Source organism: Puma concolor, chromosome C1 (genome assembly GCF_028749965.1).
Source record: "Puma concolor isolate L17-30 chromosome C1, mPumCon1.1.hap2, whole genome shotgun sequence".
NCBI classification, from domain to species: domain Eukaryota; kingdom Metazoa; phylum Chordata; class Mammalia; order Carnivora; family Felidae; genus Puma; species Puma concolor.
Genome location: NC_141674.1, coordinates 213857900 through 213883506, shown reverse-complemented (window position 1 = coordinate 213883506; position 25607 = coordinate 213857900). Strand labels below are relative to the sequence as shown.

Genomic DNA, 25607 nt, shown 5'->3' with positions numbered 1-25607 from the left:
TAGGAGCTAAGACAGGATTTATATTAAGGAATGAGGTGCTCTGCATTTTAGAAGTAGCTGGACTGCATTGTATCTCTTTGTGATAAATTGGCTGATCATAGTATAGTATTCCACAAAATAGATTTTTGGTGCAGTGATGGATACACGATCTCTGGCTGATTCAGCATGTCATTCCTTGTGGTCTGTGTTTTAGGCAGTAAGAACTCCATTTACTTGGAAACAGGATTTGAATTACAGATTACTTTTTTTTTTTTTTAAATAATGTATCTGGGGTGTGGAAACCTTTGAAAATCACGTTTTGAATTTTTCTGCAGTTTTTAGTAATGAGGCCACATGACTAAAAGAAATGAAAATGAGAAAATAATCTCAACATGGCTAGTATTTTAATTTTTTTTTTCTTGGTTATTCTTACCCACTAAGTGTTAAAATTACAACATATGTAATTGTGTGAAGAATTTTTTGAATAGGGAAATAGGTACATGGTTCAGAATGTGAAAGGCATCAAAGGGTCCTGTTCTAACAAGGTAGATGATTTAAAGTTTTTTTTTTAACGTATTCTTTATTAGTAATATTTAAGCCAGTTATTATTTACATGTATAATATATATGTAGATATGTTCTGTGCCCAGCATTCTGTACCTGCTTTTTTGCTTAACAAAATCTTGAGAGTAGTTCCATTTGTAGTGCATAGAGCATTTTCCTTTTTAAAAATCTTAAGGTTGTCTTTCTGTTTTATAACCTGTTTTTAACATTGTACAATAGTGTTTTTTCTTCTGTTTCTTTTATTACCCATGTCCTCCTTTTTTGTCTCCTTCAGTTGTTTGCCCAATTCAGATTTCTTCTTCTGCCCTGCAGTTCATTTTCAGTTTTGCTTTTGGTCATTCTCCTTTTGAGCAGAACAGATCATCTCAGTGCAAAGCCCATGTGCTACCTTTTGCGTGGTGGGTTGGTGATTGTTTCCCCAGCTGATCTTAATTTTGGAGTTGCTGTTTCCCTTTCCTGCTTCTCTCTCCAGTTCTAGGCTGTTTTTTGTCCTGATTAATCAGGGTGCTGTTGAACACAAATGGCGAGCCTGCCTCCTTTTTAGTAGGTACACCTCCCTCCTGTTCCGCAGCTGGTGAAATTGGCCCCTAAGGAGAAGGCACTTTGATCTTTTGTTGCCCTTGCTCTGCAATTCTGTTTTTTCCAGGAAAGGATCATTGATGGAAACCCTTGAGGTATTCTTACGTTTTTCTTCTTTAAAAACTCCATGGTCTTTACCTCTTTCCTGTTTTTGGTATAGATTTTATTGTATCTGTTGAATTGTCTTCTATGATTTAGGGTATAGTCCACTTTTCTCTGGCTTCATTATACGTGGGATTTTTTTTATGAATTTTTAAGCTTTTATTCATTTTGCTTGATTTCAGGAAGGGAAATGAAGAGCTTTCACCACGCTGTCTCCTTTCTGGGAGATAACTGTTGTGTCTGGGTTACGTCCAAAAATCTTTTGAATCAAGTGTGCTTAGACCCAAGAAATATTGGAGTCTCTTATATACTAATTAATGTATTGACAGAGTCCATTGTGAATCTCAAGTCTTGTTGAATAATATACTTTGTAAGAATAATGCCAAAATTAATCTCATGAACTCTTGCCAGATGGCACGTAAGGTAGATTCTTAAGGCATATTACAATTGTAAAATGGGGGTGTTGGCATCCCTTCCTGTGCCCAGTGTTGAATTTAGTTGGTAGGTGTTGGGTGATACTTAAAAGATCGAGGGTTTGTTGTAGGCATTTTAGTTTTTAATTTGCACTTTGTAAATGAAAGTATAGTATAGAAGTTATTCAGAGTTCAGACCGTGGTGGGTCAGGTGTATTCTATTTGCCCCTCTGTAAATGGATTAGCTGTCCACAGATCAATAAGCAAAAAGTGGTTAATTTTTTGGAGTAGAATAGCATGTGTAAAGTATATTTTCCACTGGCGTTCTGGAGAGCTGGATTCTGCTGTCAGGTCTGTATATCCCTAAATAGATGTAGGCTCTTGAGCAGTTGACTCTTTGGATGAGGATATCCTCTTGCGTAAATGAGATAATTCCATCAGGTATGGATTGAACATAAGTTTATGGTTTCTACTCTCATGTACGTTCTTAGCGCCTGCTGGGCAGTCATCCTTTCCCATAGCTCCTTCCTCTGTTTTACTTTAGGTAAACTCTTTGAAATCTCCATTCTCTCTTATTTTTCTCATACCTGTTAGTCACAGATTCAGTCAAGCTAGGCATGTACCTCCTTGCTTCCATTTATCTTCTCTTGCCTTGGAGATTGATGTACCTTTCTTATCTGAGGCTTATGCTCTTAATTCTGTTTTCCTCCTGTAGGATATTGTTAGTAAACTATACGCCGTTTCCAGCCCTTTCAGTAATTTTTTTCCTTATGACATAAACATGTTCAAGACATTTTTTTTAGAAATGAAGATCACACCATGTGGCCTTGGTCAAACCTGCCGCCCTTACTTGGTTGGCTGTCTCTTCTCTGTCCTCTTTATAGGCTAGCATTTAGTATTTACTGTCCATTTAACTTAGCCATAACGTCTCCTCCCCTCCATTTCTAGAAACAACTCTCACCAGTATCCAAATCTGATGGACACTGTTCCATCTTGTGTGTCTGTTCTTTCTGCCTATCTTATTCCACTTAGTGTCTGCAATACCACCTTCCTGATATTTTCCCCATACTTTTTGTTTTTGTTTCATATTTTCAATATTTATCCCCCATACTTTGATTCTCCTCATCTGAATTCTTCCTTTTCTGTTTTCCTTAGATTTCGGTGTTTCCTAAGGTTTCATCCTGGGCCTGTTGCATACTTTTCATTGAGGAAGTGAAGTCTCCTTGATTATCTTGGTTTCACCTTCTACACATTGATCATTTTTATCATCTACACATTACCCTTAACTACATAATTCCAGATCTTTATTTCCATCTTTATGCTAGAACTCTTCAACTAAGTATCCTACATAATAACTCAAACTGGACATGTTTGACATTAGACTTTTTTTTTTTGCCCCATTGGTTTCCTTGGGTAATGTTACTACCATTTCTTATGGTTTTCTGAAGTTAAAAGCAGAACTTAAAACTATAGAATGAACACGTAGTAAAGATTTTATTCAGCTCACTAATTAATGAAGGGGAACCTGTTAGGGAAAGCTGGTTTAAAAGCATCTGGGGAACTGGGTATTTAAAGGAAATTTGATAAAGGATTTTAGAATAAGTTTACTGGTGTCCTACAGGGCAACAGGCTGCACTCTTTGGGGTTATCTTATCAGCTGTTGTAGAAGTTCCTGTGGTATTTCCACTAGACACAGATCTGCAAGTCAACCTGTGAATTCATTGTCAGAACCCCTAAATAATAGTATATAGCAAAGTTGATGCTAGTCTTCTCTGGAAAATTAATTCCTAAGTGAGCCTGCTAATGTTTCATTTGATACTGAAAGGATTTGCTTTCTTTACTTTTTAGATAACTTTTCAACCCTTGTTACCACAGCAAGGAACCTGAAAGGCATTTCAGATTAGTGTTTCTATTCATATGCATGCTGAAGTTGGATAACCACAGACCCATATTCTCTTTTTTGATTGCCTAGATTTTATCCTTTCAACCTTTGACTGCCATCTCTTCATCATTTCACCTTCCATCGTTATCAGACCCTCATTTATCTATCCTTAGATCTGTTTGGTAGCTGAATAGTTGATCTGCCTCCTTATCTGTAGGTCTTAAACTAGTAATTTTGAGTTTTTAGGCCCTTCATGATACAGATCAGATTTGTTTCCAGGTCCAAGTTCTTCCCAGATCCCGTGTTTGAGCACTGACGACTTACTCAGTACTCCTCCATTGTGATTTGTTCATTCCTGTGTGCCATCCTTCTTGGCCCTCTTTAAGCTGAGCCTTCTCAATGGAGTAAGGGCAAAATTAAGTCACCTTTTCTTCTCTGTTTACAATATTACCTTTGATATTGCCTCTTATATCATTTAGTATAATTTCTGATAATTCATTTAAGGATTGGGCAGTTAACAATGATTTTCTCAAAGAACTGTGAAAGGATTAGAATCTTCTGGATATCTTCCAAGCTTGGAAAGGTCATGGTTCTCTAATGTTTTGACTCTTTAAAAAAGGTAAATGTATAATTATTTTTATTTGTTCAGCCATATAACATAGTCACAAAGAGCATGGACTTGAGGTCAAATCTGTGTTTGGTGCTGACCTAGTTTCTTGTTAGCTTTGTGGTGGTAGGGTTATTTTAACTTAGCGTGTGCCACAGTTTCTTTGAAGGAAGTGAATTTCCAGTACCTATTTTTGGTAAGGTTGTTGTGAAAATTAAATGAAAAAGCATTTAGCCTTGTATATGGTAAGCACGGAATAAACATTACCCGTAATTGTTTTTATTTTAGTTTTCCCTTTAAAACCTGTATTTTCCACTAAATATTATTTTCTAGTGTTAAAATATATAATTTGAAATTACTTTGTGTGTTGTACAACATTCAGTATTCCATCATAACACTGGATTGGGTTTGATGCCCCTACATTGAATCAAGACACTTAGCTGACCCAGTTCTCAAGTCACTTGGCCCTTTTCCCTGTACTCAGTGGCTCTTCTTCCTCATTTCTGCTCCTTGTGAGCAGGGATTGTTTTGTCTCTCTCGTACCTCTCAACCCCTTGCTCTTCGGGAAGCTGAAAGGTTATTCATTAAAGATAGTGTTGTTTGAAGTCCTTGACATTCTTCTGCAAAAATGGCTTTTTGTTTTCGTAAACAAGGGTGACTTCTATTCCATTTTATTGTGGAGTTTAATACTGCCACTGGGATGTTTAACTTCCCATACCTGCTCCTAAGTCTGGACTTTTTGTTTTAATCTAGTATATGCAGTTGTTCACATCTGCGGTTCTGGATGCCGTTACCTGCAGTCTGAAAGTCCATATGCCTTTACTCCGTACACACAGAGGCTACTTAATTTTGTAACACTTCCCTTTCCTTATTTGGAAAGTAGGAATAATAAAATGGTTTATAAGGCTCATTGGCACATTTAAATTTTGCTTAATAGAATAAACAGAGGAGTAAAGTGTTAACGCAGTTGTGTTTATCACTGGTGTTATTAAACTCTAGTTTCAGAATCTGAAGCCAAACCAAGTGCCCTTTGCAGGCCCACGTCTAAATAGAGTGCCTAAGAAATGGGGTGCGGGGGAGACAGCAGATAAATAAGATTCACTTTCAGTGTCAGTTCTGGACGCGGAAAACTTTTCTGCAGACATTGTGTGTGGGACATACATTGTAGCTTTTTAAAATGTTACCATCTTTACTGTGAAATAATGCAGCTTTTTTTAGTTTCAGTGTTGCCTCTTAAATAGGTAATAGGTAGTGATGACACTTATGAATTAGCTAGCTCACTGTTCTGGGTTACTAAGTTGGAGATTGGTTTTCCAGTCTGTCAGATGTCCTTCATGTGATAAAAATTCTGCATAAGTACTAACGGACCTCTGTGGTATTCCTTTTCGTATTTTCCTTTCATACTTGGCCATTTGATTAGGAAGAACTACTACATCCTGAAGTTAATTTTTGTAATCCATTTCTCTTGGTGTTCTGAGTTTTACATTAAGTGAGTGGTTGGTTTATTTCATTTTATTTTCTCTGTTAAAGTTTATTTATTTTGAGAGAGGAGAGAGAGAGCGGGGGAGGGGCAGAGAGAGGGAGAGAATCCCAAGCAAGCTCAGTGCTGTCACCACAGAGCCAGGTGTGGGGCTCGATCCCATGAACTGTGAGATCATGACCTGAGCTGCAATTCAAGAGATGCTTAACCAACTGTGCCACCCAGGTGCTCCTGAATCTTTTTTTTTTAATCTCCTCCCCCCCCCCCCCCCCCCCCCCCGCGTCTTAATCTCTTTTCTGTGATTTTCAATTAGCAGAATTAGAGGGAAATCAGTTTCCAGAATGACTACAGTTGAAATTTCCTTGAAAGAATATCCTTCTTTTAAAATTTTAAGAGTGCATTTTTAAGTATAGATTAATATGCCGTTCTGGATTTCCTGAAAGAGTTCTATTTGCCTGAAGAGCTAAGTACTTTTCACATAAAATTCAAATGCTGTTTAACCTGAACAATGAGTAAGTTTGTTGGCCACTTAGCTGGGAACAAAGTCATCGTGAGTTTTATAGTCGTGAACATACCCATTAGTGTTTTTATGCTTTTCCCGTTGAGGTCAGAGTCCTATATGCCATCTATTTTATTTGAATATTTTAGGATTTAATATCAGAGGTTTTATGTGATTATTTTCACAGAAATGAAGGTAGTATGTTAGAAGAGTAGGATGTTTCGGGACTTGATAGGGTTATTAACAGGTTGGACTTAAAACTTACAGTTTCAGCTTTAAGATGGAATCTTTTGAGTTCATACTCATTGCAGGTTCTTAAAACACAAATTGTAGCTATGATACAGTTTCTATATTGGTGTAACTCACATGTGTGTGTTTTAAAATTTAGTTAATAAAATGCAGTAGGCATAAGAGTATAACAAGAAGGAAAAAAATCACTGTATGGTGAAAATGTTTGGGCTCTTACCTGGAGCCAGAGGAGTTCAGTTTGGCTGAAGGTGAGGTAGTGGTGATCTCCGGAAGGGATATCTCAGTGCCAGATTCAGAGGACTGGATCCTCAACAGATGGCTTGAACTTTTTTGGATTGGTAAAGGGTTGAAGTTGGTCACCCTGGATGGTCCCTTCCAGCTTTGGATTTATTGGTAATCTGGCAGAGGGGGAGGTCCTGTATATATTTTATGTTAATCATAGATTTACTTTTTGGGGTTTCGTACTCCAGAGTTGAACAGAGCCTGGCAGCTTTCCTTCAAAAACAGTTAGCACTTGGGTAGATAACTGTCTTCTTATTTGCCACCACCCTTTCTGTCTTTAGCAAGAGTTATCTGTGAACAGGCCATGGGCTGGTAATGGTAACGGTCACCGGTACTGGTGGACAAACTCGGAAGAAGTCGGGAGTGTTGTTAAGGTGCCTTCGGTAACTGTGGGTCCGAATGACCAGTGTCGCTTCCATCCCTTTGAATGACTTAACATCCCGTGACCTACAGTGTGCATTTCGGAGCGGGAGGTAGGCTAGTGAGACCTACCAGTCTTGGTCACTAACAGTCTTCTTTGCTTTTCAAAGTGAAGGCAGCAGTAGCTTGCTCTTCTCTTGTTTCCATGCTGTTGAGGGTCCAAGTGAAATGGCACTGTGATGTTTGAATTAGTAAAGCTTCTTGGGCGAATCTTGAGATAGAATGGCTTTTGCTTAATTCCTGAATAGGGTGTGGTTGTTCGCGGGTGCGGTACTGCCAGGAGAGGTCTTTTAAAATGTTTCCGGTCCTTGTCCCCACAGTATCAGAATCTCTGAGGGCAGAAGCTGGGCGTTCATATTTTGACAAAACTTCTCAGGTTATTGTGTAATTAATCCTTACTTAAAAGCACTATTGATTGTGTTTATAGCAAAATTCACTTTGAAACTCTATCTCTAGAAATGTGAGACTCACCTTGATAGTGGTTTTTATGAAGTTTCCCCCAATGCATTATTTGGCCACAAGGGTCCTATTTATTTGCGATAAGCATCTATAGTAATAAGAGTAATAGTTAATATGTACTGAGCCTTCGGAATAGCGTAGGCACCGTGGTAAGTGGTTTGCGTGGATTTGTCACTTAGTCCTCCCAACTGCTCTATGAGGTAAGTTCTTTATCCCCGTTTGGTAGACTGAAGCAGAGAAGTGTATGCACAAGGCCACACAACTTGTTGCTCGTAGAGTCAGGACTCAAACTCAGCCAGAGGCAGTTTGACTCGAGAGCCGAGAGCCGTGCATTTCTAACTACTCTGCTAGAGTGACCTACCTCATGGCTTATTGTGGTTTATTGTTATTATGGTTTATTATGGTAGATAACAACAGTGACTCTTTTCATCTCAGACCTCAGACCCCAGGTCCTCTTTCTGAAAGGCAAGCAGTATTAAGTTTGCAATGTGTAGACAATAGATAAGGATACATATGCAGTCTTTTAAACCCGCATACACACAGCCAGGAGTTTTATAGTGTTTACCCTCTAACATACCTTGGGGGAGATCTTTCCACATTGATACATGTAAATTCAGTCTTTCTCTCAGTGTTTTGCACTGTTCCCTGTTTTTTCTTTCCAAAATTGACAGTTAGTACATGAGTAATTTGAACTTTCTGACCAGAATTTATTTAGTATATTGATGATGATGTGGGCATATGTGACAGAAACCATCTTTTTCTGCTGCTGAATTGGGTCAATATGTAACTCCAAAGAGAACCCACTTCTTGTTCTAGAGCATGGAAGCTCTTAAAACAAAATCCAGTAATAGATTTAGTCGTGAGTAATTTGCATTGTCTTTGGCACTGTGTCCTGTGATGTCACATGTGTTCTTTTCCCTCCCCAGTAAACAGAATGAAAGAACTCTAGTTGGAGTTTGACTGGAGGCTTAAGAAAAATTGTGAAGATTTGATTTACACAAATTGTGGTTCTTTCTATGATGGTGATAAGGGCCTGTTTATCAGTTAACTTGATTTTCTTTGGGTATCAGCATTTTTTCTACATAATAAATTTCTAATGGAAAGTTCACATGGATTAAGAACTGTGTTTCGAGTTAAATTGTTATATTTGTGAATTATGTTCTCAATATCGTATTGCTAACAACTCTGTGGGATAGGTGATATACTGATTTCACAGAAGAGGTAAAAAGAAATCGAGAGATTAAGTGTCTTGTCCAAGGTCACAGCCAGCACAGCTAATGTTGAAATCCAGGATATCTGGGACCATTTCTTAGTTCACTGGACTTCAGCCCCTTTCTCCTCATTTCTCCATAGTGTTACAGTTTCCTTTGCATTTATGATGTCATTTGTTATTCACAGCAATACTGTGAAGTAGGCATGACATGTTGTTTATTCTGTGGCTGAGGAGTTGGAGGCTGGAGGCTCTGATTTGTACAAAGGCAGACAGACCCCTTTAATACCTGTTCTGTCACAGGACTTGAGCCAGAGTGTTCTGATGCTGGGTGTAGTGCCCTTTCCTACACACTATAAGAAATGGAGAAGCAAAGACAAATTTCTGCTTGTGCCCTGTTTTCTTTGAATTGAGAATTTCCTGGGTGTTCCATGAGAAATCTATGTTAATTTTATGTGCTGGGCTCTGGACCACATGCGTTGAATTTGGTATATTCTTGACATCTTATATGACATTAATCAGATTTCAGATAAGACAATATAGCATCAGTTTGGCCGTATAAATTGCTGACCTGAAATTTCCCCTTCATCTTTGTTGCCCCTTATCTGGTTTCTGTGGTGTACCACATATAGCTGATAATTTTTTCTCATTTTTCTTTTCAGTGAATGGTAGTGTCTAGAAAGGGTATGTCCCTTCAAGAGAGAGGTGCCAATGTCCAACCGGCCTAATAACAATCCAGGGGGGTCACTGCGACGTTCACAGAGGAACACTGCCGGGGCCCAACCACAAGACGACTCAATAGGAGGAAGGTATGTATTGGATGGTAATTTGAAAAGTAAGTGCTGAAAAAAAAATACTTTTTAAAAACCTCATTTTGAGGACAGAAAATTAAATGGTTCACTGCAAATGGGTAATTTTTTCCTAATTTTTTGAGCCAAGTAACACAAACAAAACTGGAATTCAAAGCAGTTCTTTCATCATTTTCCAAATGCGCTAGGCTCAAAAAACAGTTGTCAGTCACTGACATTATCAGAAATCTGATTCAAGGGTCGTTAGCATATGGTATGTGCTTGCCCTTTCTCCTCACTCTCTTAAACATGCTACAGCGTGTCTTTCGATCGTTTGTGGTGCCTTTTCTTTATGCAGGTCTTTATTTACTTTATTGAAAGGAAGCTTCGTTTGTTTTAAGACCTTGAGTTCTCATAACTAGCTTTTGAGTCTTTTCCCCATCTTATTTTTTGCCAGCGTGTGGGTACCGACAGGCTGCTGAGGCAGTCTGACTTTGTGGGCCTCTCCATTCTCGTTTTCTCAGTGGTATGGTGTTTCGCAGGTTTTTCAGTTAGAGTACTTGCCTAGGGGGGTAGTGTGAAGAATCAGATGCATTCTGTGGAATGGAAAATTCCTTGTCTGACTTAGCCAGGGACTGTCATTGTATGTATAAAATACTCAGAACCTCACTTGCAAAGCCTTCCTCTCCAATCCATGTTTAGCTTGCAATAAATCATGGCAAGGTTCTGATACGATTATCTGACACAACATTTGGAGACACTACCGTGTGTATATTGTCTAGCAAATTATAAAAAACTTTTTTTTTTTTAATTTTTTTTTTAACGTTTATTTATTTTTGAGACAGAGACAGCGCGTGAACGGGGGAGGGTCAGAGAGAGGGACACACAGAATCTGAAACAGGTTCCAGGCTCCGAGCTGTCAGCACAGAGCCCGACACGGGGCTCGAACTCACGGACCGCGAGATCATGACCTGAGCTGAAGTCGGCCGCTTAACCGACTGAGCCACCCAGGCGCCCCTAAAAAACTTTTTTTTAATGTTTTATTTATTTATTTATTTTGAACAAGAGAGAGTGTGAGCAGCGGAGGGGTAGAGACAGAGGGAGACACAGAATCCGAAGTAGGTCCAGGTTCTGAGCTGTCAGCACAGAGCCTGACATGGGGCTCGAACCCACGCACCGTGAGATCATGACCTGAGCCGAGGTCAGACGCTTAACTGACTGAGCCACCCAGTGCCCCTATAAGGAAAGTTTTTAAATGTCACATGTAAGGAATATATTGAAACCGATCCTGCTGACATCACGCTCTTTTAGTAGGTGAGCATATGGACTTTGGACGAGGACAGCATTGTGTGAAATTACTGCCTCTGCCATTAAATAGCTGCGTGTCCTTTGTTGTATCTTTTAGGACACCTTGGAGTTTTTAGTCCACGCAGTGGGGAGATCTGTTTCATAGGGCTGTTGGTTAACATCAGCAATCTGTAGTATGTTACATTGCTAGCACAACGCTTAGTGTGCAGAGTTCTGTTCTGAAATTGTTTTTTGCTTTATTTTACAATCAGATTATTCGTTGGAGTAGCGACACTTTATTTTCTGTTGATTAAAAAATATCCTTCCCCCATTGTAAAGCATGGCATGTTAATTTTAGTGAATTTAGAGAATAAGAAGAGTATAAAGGAAAAAACTATAATTCCACAATCCACTTCTGACTTACGCTGTTAACACTGGCATGTTTTTCCTTCGTCTTCTTTATTGCTAGATATATGTGCTTATATGTGCTTGTGTTTACACGTAAATAACCTGTACCAATTTGGGGGTGCCTGGCTAGCTCAGTCGGGAGAGCACATGACTCTTGATCTTGGGGTCGTGAGTTCGAGCCCCATGTAGAGATTTTTTTAAAAAGCAGAAAAAAAATCAGTAACTTTTACCTTTTGAACAACTGCAGTTTTACATAGTAATACTCAGGTTCTATTTGGACTCTTGCACGTGAGTGACAGTTTGGTGTCTCACATAGTACACTGGTTCTAAAATCCACAGCGATGTTTTCAGCGCCTTTATCTTTTTCTACCCATTGGTGTTAACTATTTTATTGTATTAATGTATTTTAAAAATATGAGCAAGAAATAGAAATGGAAATGGTTAATATTAGTTATTAAGATGTATTGGTTTAAAGAACTAAGATAAAGTTGTAATCAAGATAGAACTCTTACTTATTTATAGAATGGCACATTTTTGCTATAGTTTATTTGCTTTAGGTCTGTCAGTGAGTAGTTCAGTTGGTGCAGCCAGTGGAAAACAGTATGTAAGTTCTTCAGAAAATTAAAAATAGAATTACCATGCAGTCTAGTAATTCTCTTGCTGGGTATTTACCCCAAGAAAACAAAAACACTAATTCCAAACATGCATCCCTGTGTTCATTGTAATAGCCAAAATACGGAAGCAACCTAAGCACCCATCATTAGAATGATGGATTCAGAAGATGTGGTGTATATATGTACAATGGAATATAACTCAGCTATAAAAGAATGAGATCTTGACATTTGCAGCAACATGGATGGACCTAGAGGGAATCATGCTAAGTGAATTAAGTCAGTCAGAGAAAGACACTACCATGTGCTTTCACTTATATGTATAATCTAAAAAAAACAACCAACAAACAAAAAACAGAAACAGACTCATACAGAGAACAAATTGGTAGTTGCCAGAGAGGAGAGGAGTGGGTGGCAGGATGGGTGAAATAGGTGAAGGGGATTAAAGGTACAAACTTTCAGTATTAAAATAAGTCACAGATGTGAAAAGGACAGCATAGAGAAAATATAGTCAGTAATATTGTAATATATGGTGACAGATGGTGACCACACCTAACTATGGTGAGCACCGAGTCATGTGTAGACCTGTCAAATGACTGTTGCACACCTGAAATTAATATGATTTGTCAGCCTTACTTTAGTAATGTTGAAAAAAAAATTGTAACTCAGTTGTGAAGGGTAAGTGTAGAATTTTAAAATGTGCTTGGAAAAAAAAATGTGTTTGGAATGGCAGAAAACATGCTGAAGAAAATAAAGCAGAGTATACTTAGGGTTTTTATACTTTAATCCCTTCTCTCTTTCCATAATGTAGCCCATTTCGGTTTTTACAATTTCAACTTTCACATATCTTCAAAAAACATTTCCCCAGAAAATCAGCACACAGAGGAGGGCCAGTTCCCCCCCCATCCCCCCCCCGTTTTAGAAACCCAGAATCATTTGTGTCATTTTCTGTGTCCTTAAAATTGTTTTAAAAACATGACTTTTAAAGTCTTTATGTTCCATTGTGTGGCTATACCATAATTTAGTAATAACTCTGAATAGATATATTTTTCCTCTTTTTATGTGGATAAGTGTAATTAATGACTATGACGTATAAATTTAGACTGTTAGCCAAAAAAGTCTGAACCAGTTTGACTAAGAATGCAAATTTGTTCATTTGAATTTTATTTTCCCCTCTCAGCTTGATTCTTTGCTCATGATAGAATCTTGAACCTGGAAAGGACCTTTTCATCGAAGCCCAGAATGACATTGGAAGCCCTCGTAGACTGTGCTATACTAGAAGTGAACTAACCTCTAAGAAACCTCTCTTTCGATTTGGGGGAGACAGAAGATTGGGATAAATTGGGAGGGAGCAGTTACAACTGTATTTTCGTTCTCTTTAGCTGACTCCTGTTGATCAGCTTTCCTGAGTAAAATGCTGCTATTAGGCTTTTGACTCAAAAATAGACGTGGTCTTGAAAATGTATTCATAGCGGTGCAGCGTTTCAGCTGATGGGCACAAGAGCAGCCGCTACAATAGTGCCCCGGTGGAGTGCTCCCAAATGTTTTTATACGCCTTCTTTTAGTAGAGACTCAGAGGAGCTCTGCTAATAAGTAGGTAACCCCTATTCTCTGAATGTGGTAGTTTGCTCAGCATTCTACAACTAGTATGTAGAGTGAGGACCTGATTTCCAACCACTTGACTCTAAGTCAGTGATTATTTTCGTCACGCCAAACTGTTTTTACTGCACAAACCGCTCAGTTCCTATGATGAAGGACTTGGAAGAGGGTATGAAGTATGTATAATGGAAAAACCTCCACTCATTCAGTTGAGGACTTCAGTAGCAGTATTTCCCTCCTAGAATTTTTGAATGCATTCATTTTTTTATTCACTGTTTTCTTTCAGACTTGCATTAGGCTCTTCTTTGCATAGTGTCCTTCCTGTGACCGGTCCTGCCCATCCCCCAAATCAAGGTCATTTACGGTTTCCTTTCTTTTTAGGAGACTAGTTTTCGTTCATTCTTAAGCTAAAAGGAATTTGGATCTTTGGGATGTATTTCATATCTCCTGGTTATTTTCTCTGCTCTGTTTCCCCTGTCCTCCTCTGTCCATATATTAACTAGACTTCCTCCTCTATTATTTTCCGTTTCTTGTGTAGTTTTTTGGTTTATAGGTGATCTGTTCTTTTCTGTACTCTATCGGATTTTTTAATGGAGTGAGGAAATGGTTGAATCCAGTCCTCTCCACCTGCCCAGCCCCATTAAAAAAAATTTGTCTTCAAAGTTTTAGTTACTCATTACAGAGTAAAACCTCGATTATGAGATCTATAGGTTATAACTTTTTCTTAGCATTGTCAGAGCAGGGATTTTTTTTTTAGCCAGTGTTAATTATACAGAAAGGAAATAGATTTGTGTTTCGCTTAAAAATCTATTTCAGTGGGATGGATACAGAAAAGCACAAAAATAAGTATCCGGAGATAGGTCTGTGTTAACATTTTGGTTTTTATTTGCCTTTAAAATACAGCTTAGCATGTAGCTGATTACACTGTAAATATGGTTTTGGACCCTGCTTTGTTCAAAACTCAGCATCTTAACAAACATTTTCTCACATCATTACAATTTTTTTGGTAATTGTTACAAATGGCCACATGATTTACTCAACCACTATACAGTGTTTTCCAGATTTACTTTTTAGTTTTTGGATAGTTAAATGGTTGTAATGGGCAAAATTGCTGCGAAGGCTTAAATGTTTGTATTTCAGGTGTCTCTCTCTTTTTTTTTTTTTTTTTTTTTTTTTTTTTTTTTTTTAAGAGAACAGGAGCAGGAGAGGGAGGGAGAAAGAGACTCCTAAGCAGGCTGCATACTCAGTATAGGCTCCATCCCACGACCCTGAGATCGTGACCTGGGCTGAAATTAAGAGTTGGATACATAACTGACTGAGCCACCCAGGCGCCCCTCAGGTGTCTCCACTTGGTCAAAGGGAGTTTTTTTGTTTGTTTGTTTGTTTTTTTTTACAGTCAGTTTGTTTCACATAAGTTTTTTTAACCCATTTACTTATCACCATCAGGAAAAAGAGTGCTTTTTCTCATCATTCTATTCATGTTATTTTCACTGTGCATTTTTCTGTTAATTTAATAATGAAAAAATCACATTAATTTTCTTGGTGTTTTTATACTAACAAGGTTAAACATTGGACAGATGTTCAGGTTTGAGGAATGAGATCTGAATGAAAATATTTTTTTGTTTGAGAATATTTTTTGGTATAAGCATACCAATAAGTTTGTTAATCCCCCTTTGTACCACTGTACAGGAGAACTGACCTTTAAAGCATTCAGCTGACATGAGCCCCTCTTGTCACAGTAACCCTCTTTTGTTGAATGATCTCCCTCAGTTCTTCACCCATGTGTTTTGAATGGTACTTATTCTGTTTTTGTTGTTTTTTTTTTTTTTTTTAAGTTTTATTTATTTATTTTGAGAGAAACAGAGACAGGGTGAGCTGGGGAGGGGTGGAGAGAGAGGGAGAGACTGGAATCCCAAGCAGGCTCTCCACTGTCAGCGCAGAGTCTGACGTGGGGCTCGAACTCCCGAAACCATGAGGTCATGACCTGAGCTTGAAGCAAGTTAGACGCTTAACCAACTGAGCCACCCAGGTGCCCCTAGTTATTCTTTTCCAACATGATCTTAACTCCGCTCTTGACTGTCCATCGCCAGCGCCGGCCAGCCTTTTGCCAAAGCTGGGAGAATCTGCAACTCTCCCATCTTTCTGAGTTCATTGATGGGGCTGGGGCGGTCACATGATTCAGACTGGACGCTTTCTCTTTCCTGGTAGCAAAGAGAAGATGCGAATCTGAAGTAGCCAACTGCACATCTCCTGCGTTAGGGGAGAAGATGAACAGACAGAGAAAAACAAATATATTAGTATGTGTGTATTAAAGTTCTGTGAAGTTTCAGTCTTTTAGTTCTTGAGAGCTGTGTAGACTCTTGCCTTCTCTAGGTTTGATTGATTAGCTATTGTGTTCAATCTGGAGATGTGTGTGCATTATTTCAATCAAGCCTCTTTTGGCTTTAAGGAGTCCTGTCCTGCCTTAATGTACTTGTAAGCCCAACTCAGTGTAAGGTCTTTCTTATTCGTTTGTAGAACACCATGCTGGTAAGCCTCATGCTGGCTGGTAGTTATCAAACTGAGAGTAGAATAGCCTTTGTTATAAGCTGTTCCAACTCAGTGGGGGAAATGGGCGTGCAGGTGATTATTAGAGTCAGGTGAGAAACATTTCTAGGGATGACCTCATTGATTTGGCCTCTGAAGGCTGAACTGAAGAAGCAGTTGCAAAGCAGGTGTTACATGTCAGCTATATTTGTCTCTCTCTACTTGACACGGTGTCATTAGTTACAGGGCGTGGATTGTATTTGTAATTTTTTATGTCACTTGTTACTTTGCTCTTAAGTGGTAGGTGTTCAACAAATACTGGTATGGGCTCCAAATAAGAAGGTTAACTTTCTTGGCATTTCTAGGCCCAGAGATAGGACTGCCTTTTATGGGAAAGGTCATGCGAAGGTGATTGACTGCAGTGAAGGAAGAACTGAAATAGGGCACGGTCGAAATGGGCTGTGTAACAGGGTGGGCTGGAGCACCCTGCCTCGGGAGCACACAGCTCAGTAATCCGTATAGGTGACAATCGAGCCGCCAGCGGACGTGCCATCTTGGGTCAGCTGCAGGCCCTGCTCGCGGAGTCTGGGCACTCGGTACTCGGGTAGCATTGCTCTGACAAGAGAGCACGCTGAACTGCCCTCCGGCTCTCCAAGGCTTCCCCCAGAAGGGTTTCATTTCCACTCACGTTCCCTTGACAGAGCAAGTTATGCGGCTGCACATAACTTCCGAGTAGTTCGGCAAGTGCCCCCCCACCGTGTGTTCCGCTCAGAGGAGAAATGGGGTATTTGTAAACGGCACATTATAGCTGTCAGAAGCCCTTGAAACATTTTTCATTCTTCCTCCCATGTCTACAACAGACCCTTCGTTCCCCTCTATTCTACTTGGTGCAACATAGCCATGCGTCTGGTATGTTTTCTTCATTCTCCTACTCAACCAGTATGGATACCATTTTCCTATTCTTTTTTTTTGCGCGTACCTTTTGTCTTTTTTTTATCCTGATCTTTGCTGAGGCAGATGGAAGTTCAAGCTTTATCTTCTTTGGGAGGAGGAGAACATTAAAGAGAGACGGAGTTAATGTGGTGTGAAAATGACCTCATTGTTTCTCAGGACCAAATTGAAACCACTTTTTTTTTTTTTTAATTTTTTTTTCAACGTTTTTATTTATTTTTGGGACAGAGAGAGACAGAGCATGAACGGGGGAGGGGCAGAGAGAGAGGGAGACACAGAATCAGAAACAGGCTCCAGGCTCCGAGCCATCAGCCCAGAGCCCGACGCGGGGCTCGAACTCACGGACCGCGAGATCGTGACCTGGCTGAAGTCGGACGCTCAACCGACTGTGCCACCCAGGCGCCCCTGAAACCACTTTTATAAACATGTATACTAGAGTTAGCCAGGTAACTTGCTAACTTGCTTCTTTTAATAATGGTGAATCTTACTGCTGTAATTAGATACTCTTGAGTTTCAGCCACAGAACCATATTTGCATATACTTTTTCACTTCTAGTGATGCTTTGGTAATGCTGAGAAGGCCTGTCTGTCCCATCATGCCTTTGGACAACCTTTGGAGGCAAGGTTTACAGGGTTGTGGTGGTGTGTTTTGTTTAAGTTTATTTATTTATTTTGAGAAACACAGAGAAAGAGCACAAGTGGGGTGGGGGTGGGGGGACAGGATCCGAAGTGGGCTCTGTGACTGACAGCAGAAAGCCCAACGCGGGACTCGAACTTATGAACCATGAGTTCATGACCTGAGCCAAAATCAGATGCTTAACTTAGCCACCCAGGCACCCTTACAAGGTTGTGTTAAACACTGGCATGGTTTCCTTGGTCTGAGGAGGAACACAAGCTACTTTATTGTAGTTGGAAGTTAGGCACAGTGGAGTGTGTGTGTGTGTGTGTGTGTGTGTGTGTTTGAGAGAGAGGGAGACCGAGCATGAGAAGGGCAGAGACAGAGGGAGACACAGAATCTGAAGTAGGCTCCAGGCTATGAGCTGTCAGCACAGAGCCCCATGTGGGGCTTAAACTTAAGAATCGTGAGATCATGACCTGAGCCAAAGTTGGACGCTTAACCGATTGAGCCACCCAGGTTCCCCCAACATGTTGGATTCTTAATAGTTACCCGTGTTAAGTTCTTTCTTGGACCAACAGAGTAATATCTCATGTGTTTTGCTAGCTTTCTTTGCAGTATAGGTATCTTGCTTTATTCACCAACTGTGAGATTTTGTTTAAAAGTCACATCATAAAAAAAAGGTCGTATCATAAGCATATTGGGAACCTGTAAGATGTCAGCTGCTGTAGATTATTTCTTATCCTTACTGAGGCTTTACTCTGATCCTTCTGTCCCTCAATATGAGGGAATCTGATATTTACACCAGTTTTCACACGTTTTCTCCATATCGGAATGCATTCCTAGAAGAGTGTTAGTGTGAATGAAAAAATGAATATATACAAAAGCTTCTTCAATAGTTGAACAGCAAGTTTAGCATCACCTATGGAAGGCAGTTTTTTGGTAATAGGGAAAGCAAAAGAAAGCAGGAGGTCTCCTTTTTTGACATCTTTTCTTCCATTTTTCTCACATATCATCTGTAAAACCTTAAGCCATTTAATCTGACATGTATACAATTAGGGACAGAGGTACCAGCTCTGAAGCTGAAGGAAAAACTTCATAGCTATGGATATAGGCCTTTTACTTTTCCCCCTGAGTCCCTAGGTACAGCTGCCAGGTTTCAGATTGAGAGAGTCAGAATGCCTGGGCTCAGTTGTACCATTCCTTGCCTAGGGACTGGGTGATTTTGTGCAAGCCTCATTTCCTACATCTTTAAAATGGAAATAGACCTGCCTTGAGTGTCATCTGAGAATTAAGTTGGATAACACAGTTAAAAAAGTTAATGTTTATCACATAGTCATACCTTTAAATGTATGTGTTCTGGGGTGGTCTTAATAAGTTTTACTCAGTTATAAAAGCCAGTCTAGCTATGAAATACTCAATACTGCATCACTCATCTATCACTAATGACTAATGTACTTTGGATTATCTTAGTTTTTATACTCCTTACCCAACTACTTTGTAAAATGGTGGTGGTGGGGGGGGGAAACGGTGCAAGTATTATGAGCTGTATGTTCCCTTTTGTGGGCCGTCTTTTTCCACAGTTTTAATTACATGCAGTCCTTCTGCCTTGTTCTTGTTACACAGTGAAGTAAGTACTTCTGTTTACTCACCTGTCCTTAGTATACCCTGGGTAGTTGAACATACAGAAATGTTGCTTTTGCCTCACTGTTTCCAACTCTGTCAATCTCCTAGTGCCAGCCTTACTAAGGACAAAATCTAGATCCTTTGACAAGGCATTTAAACCCTGGCCTGTCCTTTCAACCTTGTTTCCTAATGTAGCTCTGTGCTCCGGGAAATTCATATCATTTGCCAGGTGCCATGTGGGTTTCATGTTTTCCTGCCTCTGCCTTTCCCTATACTCTGCGCTTGACTCGAACGTTCTTTTTCTTCAGCTTTTCATTCTTCGGGGTGTGGTTTAAATGCCATGTAGTCTATAAAGCCTATATTCTCCTCCTAGAAGTAATTTTTCCCTTTGTTGAGAACTTAATAGCATCTGGTAGATCACTTTGTTTTATGAGGCACTGACCTCTTTGAGGACAGGAACTAGACTGTGTGTTATCCATATTTATATGCCTTGTCATGACTTGCATATATTTGAGTTGGCAAACCTGACAAATCTGTTGAAATGAGTAGTTTGTTCCAGTAGTTCTCAACTCCGTCCTGTCCCATCTAGTGCTCCCTCCCACTCTGTAATGTGTATCATATAATGTAAACCTCTTTATTATGATGCCCCTTTTGTTTATCCGTTGTTTTCCTTCTACTTGTTTATTTTTACCTTACGTTTTATATATTTAGAAACATTTTATGTTTCTAGACTGTTTAGACGGATATTTTGTGTTTCTTCATTCATTTCAAGATAATAAAGAAGATCTCCGTAGGTAAATGCTTGGGTGCCTTAACACAAGATGGCACTGTTTTCAGACGCTTGCATCTGCGTCTGAATTGATTGAATGTGACAGCTACAGGAACATGCTTAAATGCCATAAGCAGCATTTTCTTTGTAGACTTCTTCAGAATGATACATGACCCATGGTAGAGCTGCCAAAAGGTAATCTTCTGTTGATTCCCATGGATAACTGGAGAAATGGTATATAAAAACCATGCAAAACGAATAGAAGCCGAGAAGTTATGAGCATCTATTTTACCTATATCATGGCCAGATTTCAAGTTTTCTCCTAAGGTTTTCATATATTACCAAGGCTACTTGCGGTCTGGGTCATGGGACAGTCTTTCATGGGGTCCTGCTGTTCTGTATACTTGCATGGCTGGCATCTTTTACCTCTAGGTCCACACTCGCTAAATGGCAGTAACACCCTGTTCCCTAACATGTTTTCAAAATGTTCCCTAGAGGGGAGAGCCAGTGATGTTTAAAACATTGTTTTATGAGATAAATAAGGAATTCTTTACCGTAAATTACAGAATCCATTAGGCTGGCATTTTTGCCATAACTAAACATGGGAACACTGGTCAGACTAATCAGCTTCCATTTTGTGATCAGAATAGAAAAACAGTGCATTTTGCTGAGAACATTAGTGAGCTTTTTGTTTAAAGTGCTTTAACTGAACTTTCCAGCCTGATGATTGCAAATCAGTGACTTATTTAAAACATGCATTTAATTTATGAACATTATAAACAAAGCATTTAATTTTCAGAAGACAAAATTATGATGTTAATTGTGTTTATAAAATATAAAGGCATAAAAATGCATGTGTGTCTGTATACACACAAAAAACATTTGGAGATTTAATGAAGCCCCGAATAATTTGTTTGGTAGTATGTACATGTATTTGAATTGTGAATATGTCTGGCACGAAAAGTAATTTCAGACAAAATTTAAGACGTGATGTATTAACTACTTGTAACTAGCCACTCATTTTATCTACCATTAAGAGAAGAAGAGCTCTTTGATACAAGATTTTGCCCTTTCTTAGATGCCCTCTGGATTAGAGATGGTTTTTAACCCTTTGGACTACCAACTATTTTAATAAATAGCAGTAAAAGTAAATTAAAGTATCTAGAAAGGGGCAGTCACTATGATTTTCCTAAAAGGCAACAAGAGGCATTTGAGTCTTGGAAGCACATAACCCAGAGTTGATTGGTCTGTTCTCTTGTCAGCTGGGTTTGTTTAATGTGATCTGGCCCTTATACACTTGCTAAATAGGGAAATGATGTCAATATAATGTGGATGCACTGTTGGCTCCTAGGCAGTATTTCCTCCAGTGGTAATATATGGACTGAAATGGGATATAGCCTTTCAATTAAAGTGGAAGGTTTGGTTATTTATGAAGATCTTATGAAAAAGCTTAAAAATCTTACAGAAATGATTTAACGAATTCATTTGCAGGAAGTGCTATTTCAGTGACTTCTAGAACCACCACACTTTGCCTGGTTAAACACTCTAAGGAAGCTCAAAACCATTTACTCCTGTATTTATAAAGGAAGAAAATGAGAAAAAGGAATGTCTCCCCTGGAATTGTATTTTTTTAATTTTGTTGAAGCTGGTCTTAAGAGAAAATGTCTAAAAATTCACACTCGAAAGGAGAAAGTGCAAATATAAGATCCCAAAGAGTGGACCAACTGTGATTATTTGGTGCAAATGTTAGGGGAGATTTAATCTTTAAAGTTGGTGATGTTTTGTTAGGAATGTGATCATAAAATAACATAGGTTTGAGTGCACTATGCCTAATCTTATTTTCACCATTAGCCCGATTATTTTTAGATTTTGCAGAAAGTGAGCTTTTTCCTCAGGAATATCTGTAGGATGATATAAAAGCTCCTGAACATACACACCCACCCATTTATTGCCTATCCTTAGGTTGTATTTTACTAAATGGGCTCATTCTGGTGCTATCAAAAAGATTTTGTCATGAAGTTTACTGTTATTCTTGCAAATTTGATTTATCGTGGATATAAATTTTACTGGGTCTTAGATTATGCTTTTTAATAAAGATTAATGTTGAGCATTAAGGTCTGATAAATCAGGGAGTTGTTGAAATGAGCTAAAAGGCATCAAGGCTTGTTTAGTGCTGAATACTGTGATATTCTGATTGGGTATGCTAGATTAGGTGTTATTATTTTATGGAGATTTACTTTACAGTATTCTGAGCTTTAATAATTTATAAATGGGCATAATAAAGCAGAGCCCCACTTTGGGAGGCCCCATATTGTCTCTTTATGGTACCATCTGTTTGCTTACTCTCTTGTGGTAAGCCAAGGACTGGCATGCTATGTATGACCCATGGGACAAATCCAGCTTCCTGCCTGTTTTTGTAAATAAAAATTTGATTGGAACATAGCCCTGCCCATTTATTTACATATTGCCCACAAAGCCATAAGTACTATCCTTTACAGAAAATGTATTAAGTCCCTCTTAAACAATAGGCAGAAGAACAGTAACGATCAGTATTTTGTATCTTAAAATATTTTTAACCTGGCCTCAGTGAGACTATTGCGCTTAATTTTAGGAAAGGTGCAGTCAGATCATTGTGGGCGTTGTTGTATTTAAGCTAGTTTTGTGAGTTTCACTTTCTAAGATGGGTGGATTTTTTTTTTTTCCTTTTGTAATCTAATGTTGAGCATTGAACTGATAAATTCTTTAGTTCCTTGAAGGTGTGAGTAAGGACAATAGAAATTCAGGAGTTGATTTAAGTCGCTGTAAAGTTAGATGTATTTAAGATCAGGGAACAATTTATTTACTGTACAAAGAGGAGGACAGCTACTTCTACACCACTGTAGGCATTGGGTTAATGTTGAGAGAATGAATTCCCTTCCTTCTTTTGAGACTTAACTAGGAATATGTTAATGATTCACATTTTTTAAGATTGCCATTTGAATATTTAATTGAACGTTATCACAAAGTAGTCTAACTTTAGACTTTAAAGTTTTCTTTTAAAATGATTTTAAAATTATAATCCAGGAACATAGCAAGGGGTATTTTAAATTTTATAATGAAGTAGAAATTGTGATTTAGTTAAAAAAATCAATCCTTAGCAAACTTTACTAAAATAAGAATGTAGAGAACTTGAATGACATAATTTATAAGTATTGTTCCATGGATATTAAATTGTACACCCTGAAAACAGAACATACCTTTTAAAAAGTAATTATGGGATGATTTGAAAATTTACTTATTTCATTTCTTTCTTTCCTTTTTTTTTTTTTTTTTTAATATACAGCTCTCAGATCTGTTAGTAGAAATGTAACAAAACCAAAAGCAGTTCCCAGAAATTAAATCTCTATATTAGGAAACCCATGGGTTAAAACAAAATTTCACTCTGCATTGGAAGACTATTTAGGAAAAACGCACAAACTAAATCACAGTGGATAAATCTTACAAGGTTCAGCTTGGCTACACAGAAAAAATATTAAGTAGCTTGAAAAATACTTGTATTCATTACTACAGTCACTTGAAAAGACTAAGCCCACAAGACTAAGACACTTGAAAAGACTAGCTTAGAGTTTTTTAGTAGTTGACCTATTCTAGTAAGTCTTTGGAAAGTTCTAGTCTGTCATTTATTAGAATCTTAAAAATGAAAGTGGTATTATGGATCCAAAAATATTCTTTTTTATTGAGAAGCTAATTTCATATCTTCTTTCAAGAATCCAGTATTGAACTCTTCTGGAAAAATGGAAGAAAAAAAATAAGAGACGAGAAACCTTAGAGCATCTTTTTGAAGAAATGGTGGAACTTGTATGATACGTTAAGAACTCTGTGGCATTCTTACAGATTCAATTAGAATCATCATGTGAGGTTTCAGTGACTGATTTATAAGTTCCTTTGAGATGATGTTAGAATTAAAACCTTTGAAAGATTTTTTTTTTTAACAGAGTAAACAGCTTTGGTATTAATGAGACTTTGTTATTCTCATTAGAATATGCTCTTTTATTTTCCTTACATGAAGGATGGATGTTGTCTGTGAATTACAATAGTTGCATCTGTTACGTTAATACCCCTCACCTCTGTAACACCAGCTTTTCTGGGTATATATTAATGCATGCTCTCTTTTTATTGCTTATGTAAATCTAATGTAATCATTGCCTGAGGTTAAAAAAAAAAAAACCTAACCGCTGAAAAACAGTTTATTCATGTCCTGCAAACTTGCTCTTAGAACAATGCTGGCACAAGAATATGTCTTATTATAAATATAACCTAACCATATATCAATGATGGAATCTTTTGAACGTGTTTGGAATATTTTGTGGTCAATTCTTTATCTCTTTCTCTAGGACTTGGTTTTTGTTGTACTTTTTTTTATTGATTAGTACATTACCTTCTTAGCAAATATCACTCTATTGATTTCATGTAAGTTTATTTACTGTTGAGTGCTTCTGATGATTTTCTGTGTAAAATCTGTTTGAGAATTGATTTCATCTGTCTCTGCATTTACTGTGCTAACCTGAATTCTACAAATTGGGAATCGGCAGCATTGTAGGGATGGGTCACAGACTGCCTCTTCCCCAAAGCTTTTAAGCTGTTATACTCACGTTATCTATTAAAAGTAGGGTTTAGATCTAAAGTCTGGATTTGTGCTTTGCAAAAATTTAGCATATGTGAATTTGCAGTAAAACTGTTGAAAAATTCTTTGTTGCTTAAGTAACTCTAATATTGCTACTCAGTCATGAAAAGTGGTAATAAGATTGATTTAACTCTTGGGTATTGAGTCGGTTCTAAGGCAAGTTTTTTTGCAAGGGTATTTGGTAGAGCAGTAACTTAGTTTTGGAAATATTTGGGAAAAGGGTAGTCAATAATGAAGAATTGGGAGGCTTTTTAAAAAAATGAAAACATATTTCACTTTCAGTGCTGTATTTGCATCTCAGTGTCCTGATAGATTTCTGTTTTGATTTTCTGCTGACAGGTCACATTTAGGGCAGGCAAAACATAAGGGATATAGCCCTCCTGAGAGTAGAAAATCTAATTCTAAGGCACCCAAAGTGCAGTCTAATACTACTTCTGAACTGTCAAGGGGACACCTTTCTAAAAGGTAAATCTTCACATTGCTTGTACATTTTCAAGGCAGAATTATTTGCATTTGAATCATTGCATAATATTAAAATTTAGCAGGTTATCCCAAAATGTTGTGATAGGTATTTTCATTGTTCCCTGAATGTAACTTTGAAGGTTAATAGTTGATTATCTTTGCAGTGATGTCAGTGCAGCGGACTCTAGACAATGCAGTTTTGCCCTTGCTTAGAGAACCTGTTTGTTTAACAAACTTCTGTAGGTATCCGAAATGCCATTTTACCTTCCCCCCCCCCCCCCCCCCCCCCCGAAACCCTTAGGTTTTTTATTGTTTTTTATTGGCAGAGCTAAAGGTCATTGATTTCTTAAGATCTAATTGGTAGGAGTCTTTTAGAAAGGAGTAACACAATACTATGAAACTTTCTTGCCTTCATTTGCATACAAAAGTGCATATATTAATGGTTATTTAAAGCTTTGACAAAGAAGTTGTATTTAGGAATAGAGCATCAGTATTCTAGCTTCAACTGGTTCTAAGCATTCTTTTTCTTGTAAATTTAATTCATGTTTTGTGATGGGGGGGGGTTAGTGTCAGTAATC

The 25607-nt window shown here is 38.2% G+C and overlaps 1 protein-coding gene across 19 annotated transcripts in view; it reads left to right on the top strand.

Moving 5' to 3' along the window:
- The window catches only part of TRIP12 (thyroid hormone receptor interactor 12), a 139467-nt gene that overhangs the window by 29751 nt on the left and 84109 nt on the right, over positions 1–25607 (top strand). For 14 of the 19 annotated variants that reach the window (XM_086719851.1, XM_086719848.1, XM_086719859.1 and 11 more), the window contains 2 exons: positions 9387–9533; positions 24907–25032. In XM_086719851.1, coding sequence (XP_086575977.1) covers positions 9436–9533; positions 24907–25032 — 224 coding nt within the window. In that variant the 5' untranslated portion in view covers positions 9387–9435. Of the gene's footprint in view, positions 1–9386; positions 9534–24906; positions 25033–25607 lie in introns of those variants that run through there. The other 5 variants (XM_086719864.1, XM_086719863.1, XM_086719862.1 and 2 more) reach the window with 1 other exon arrangement.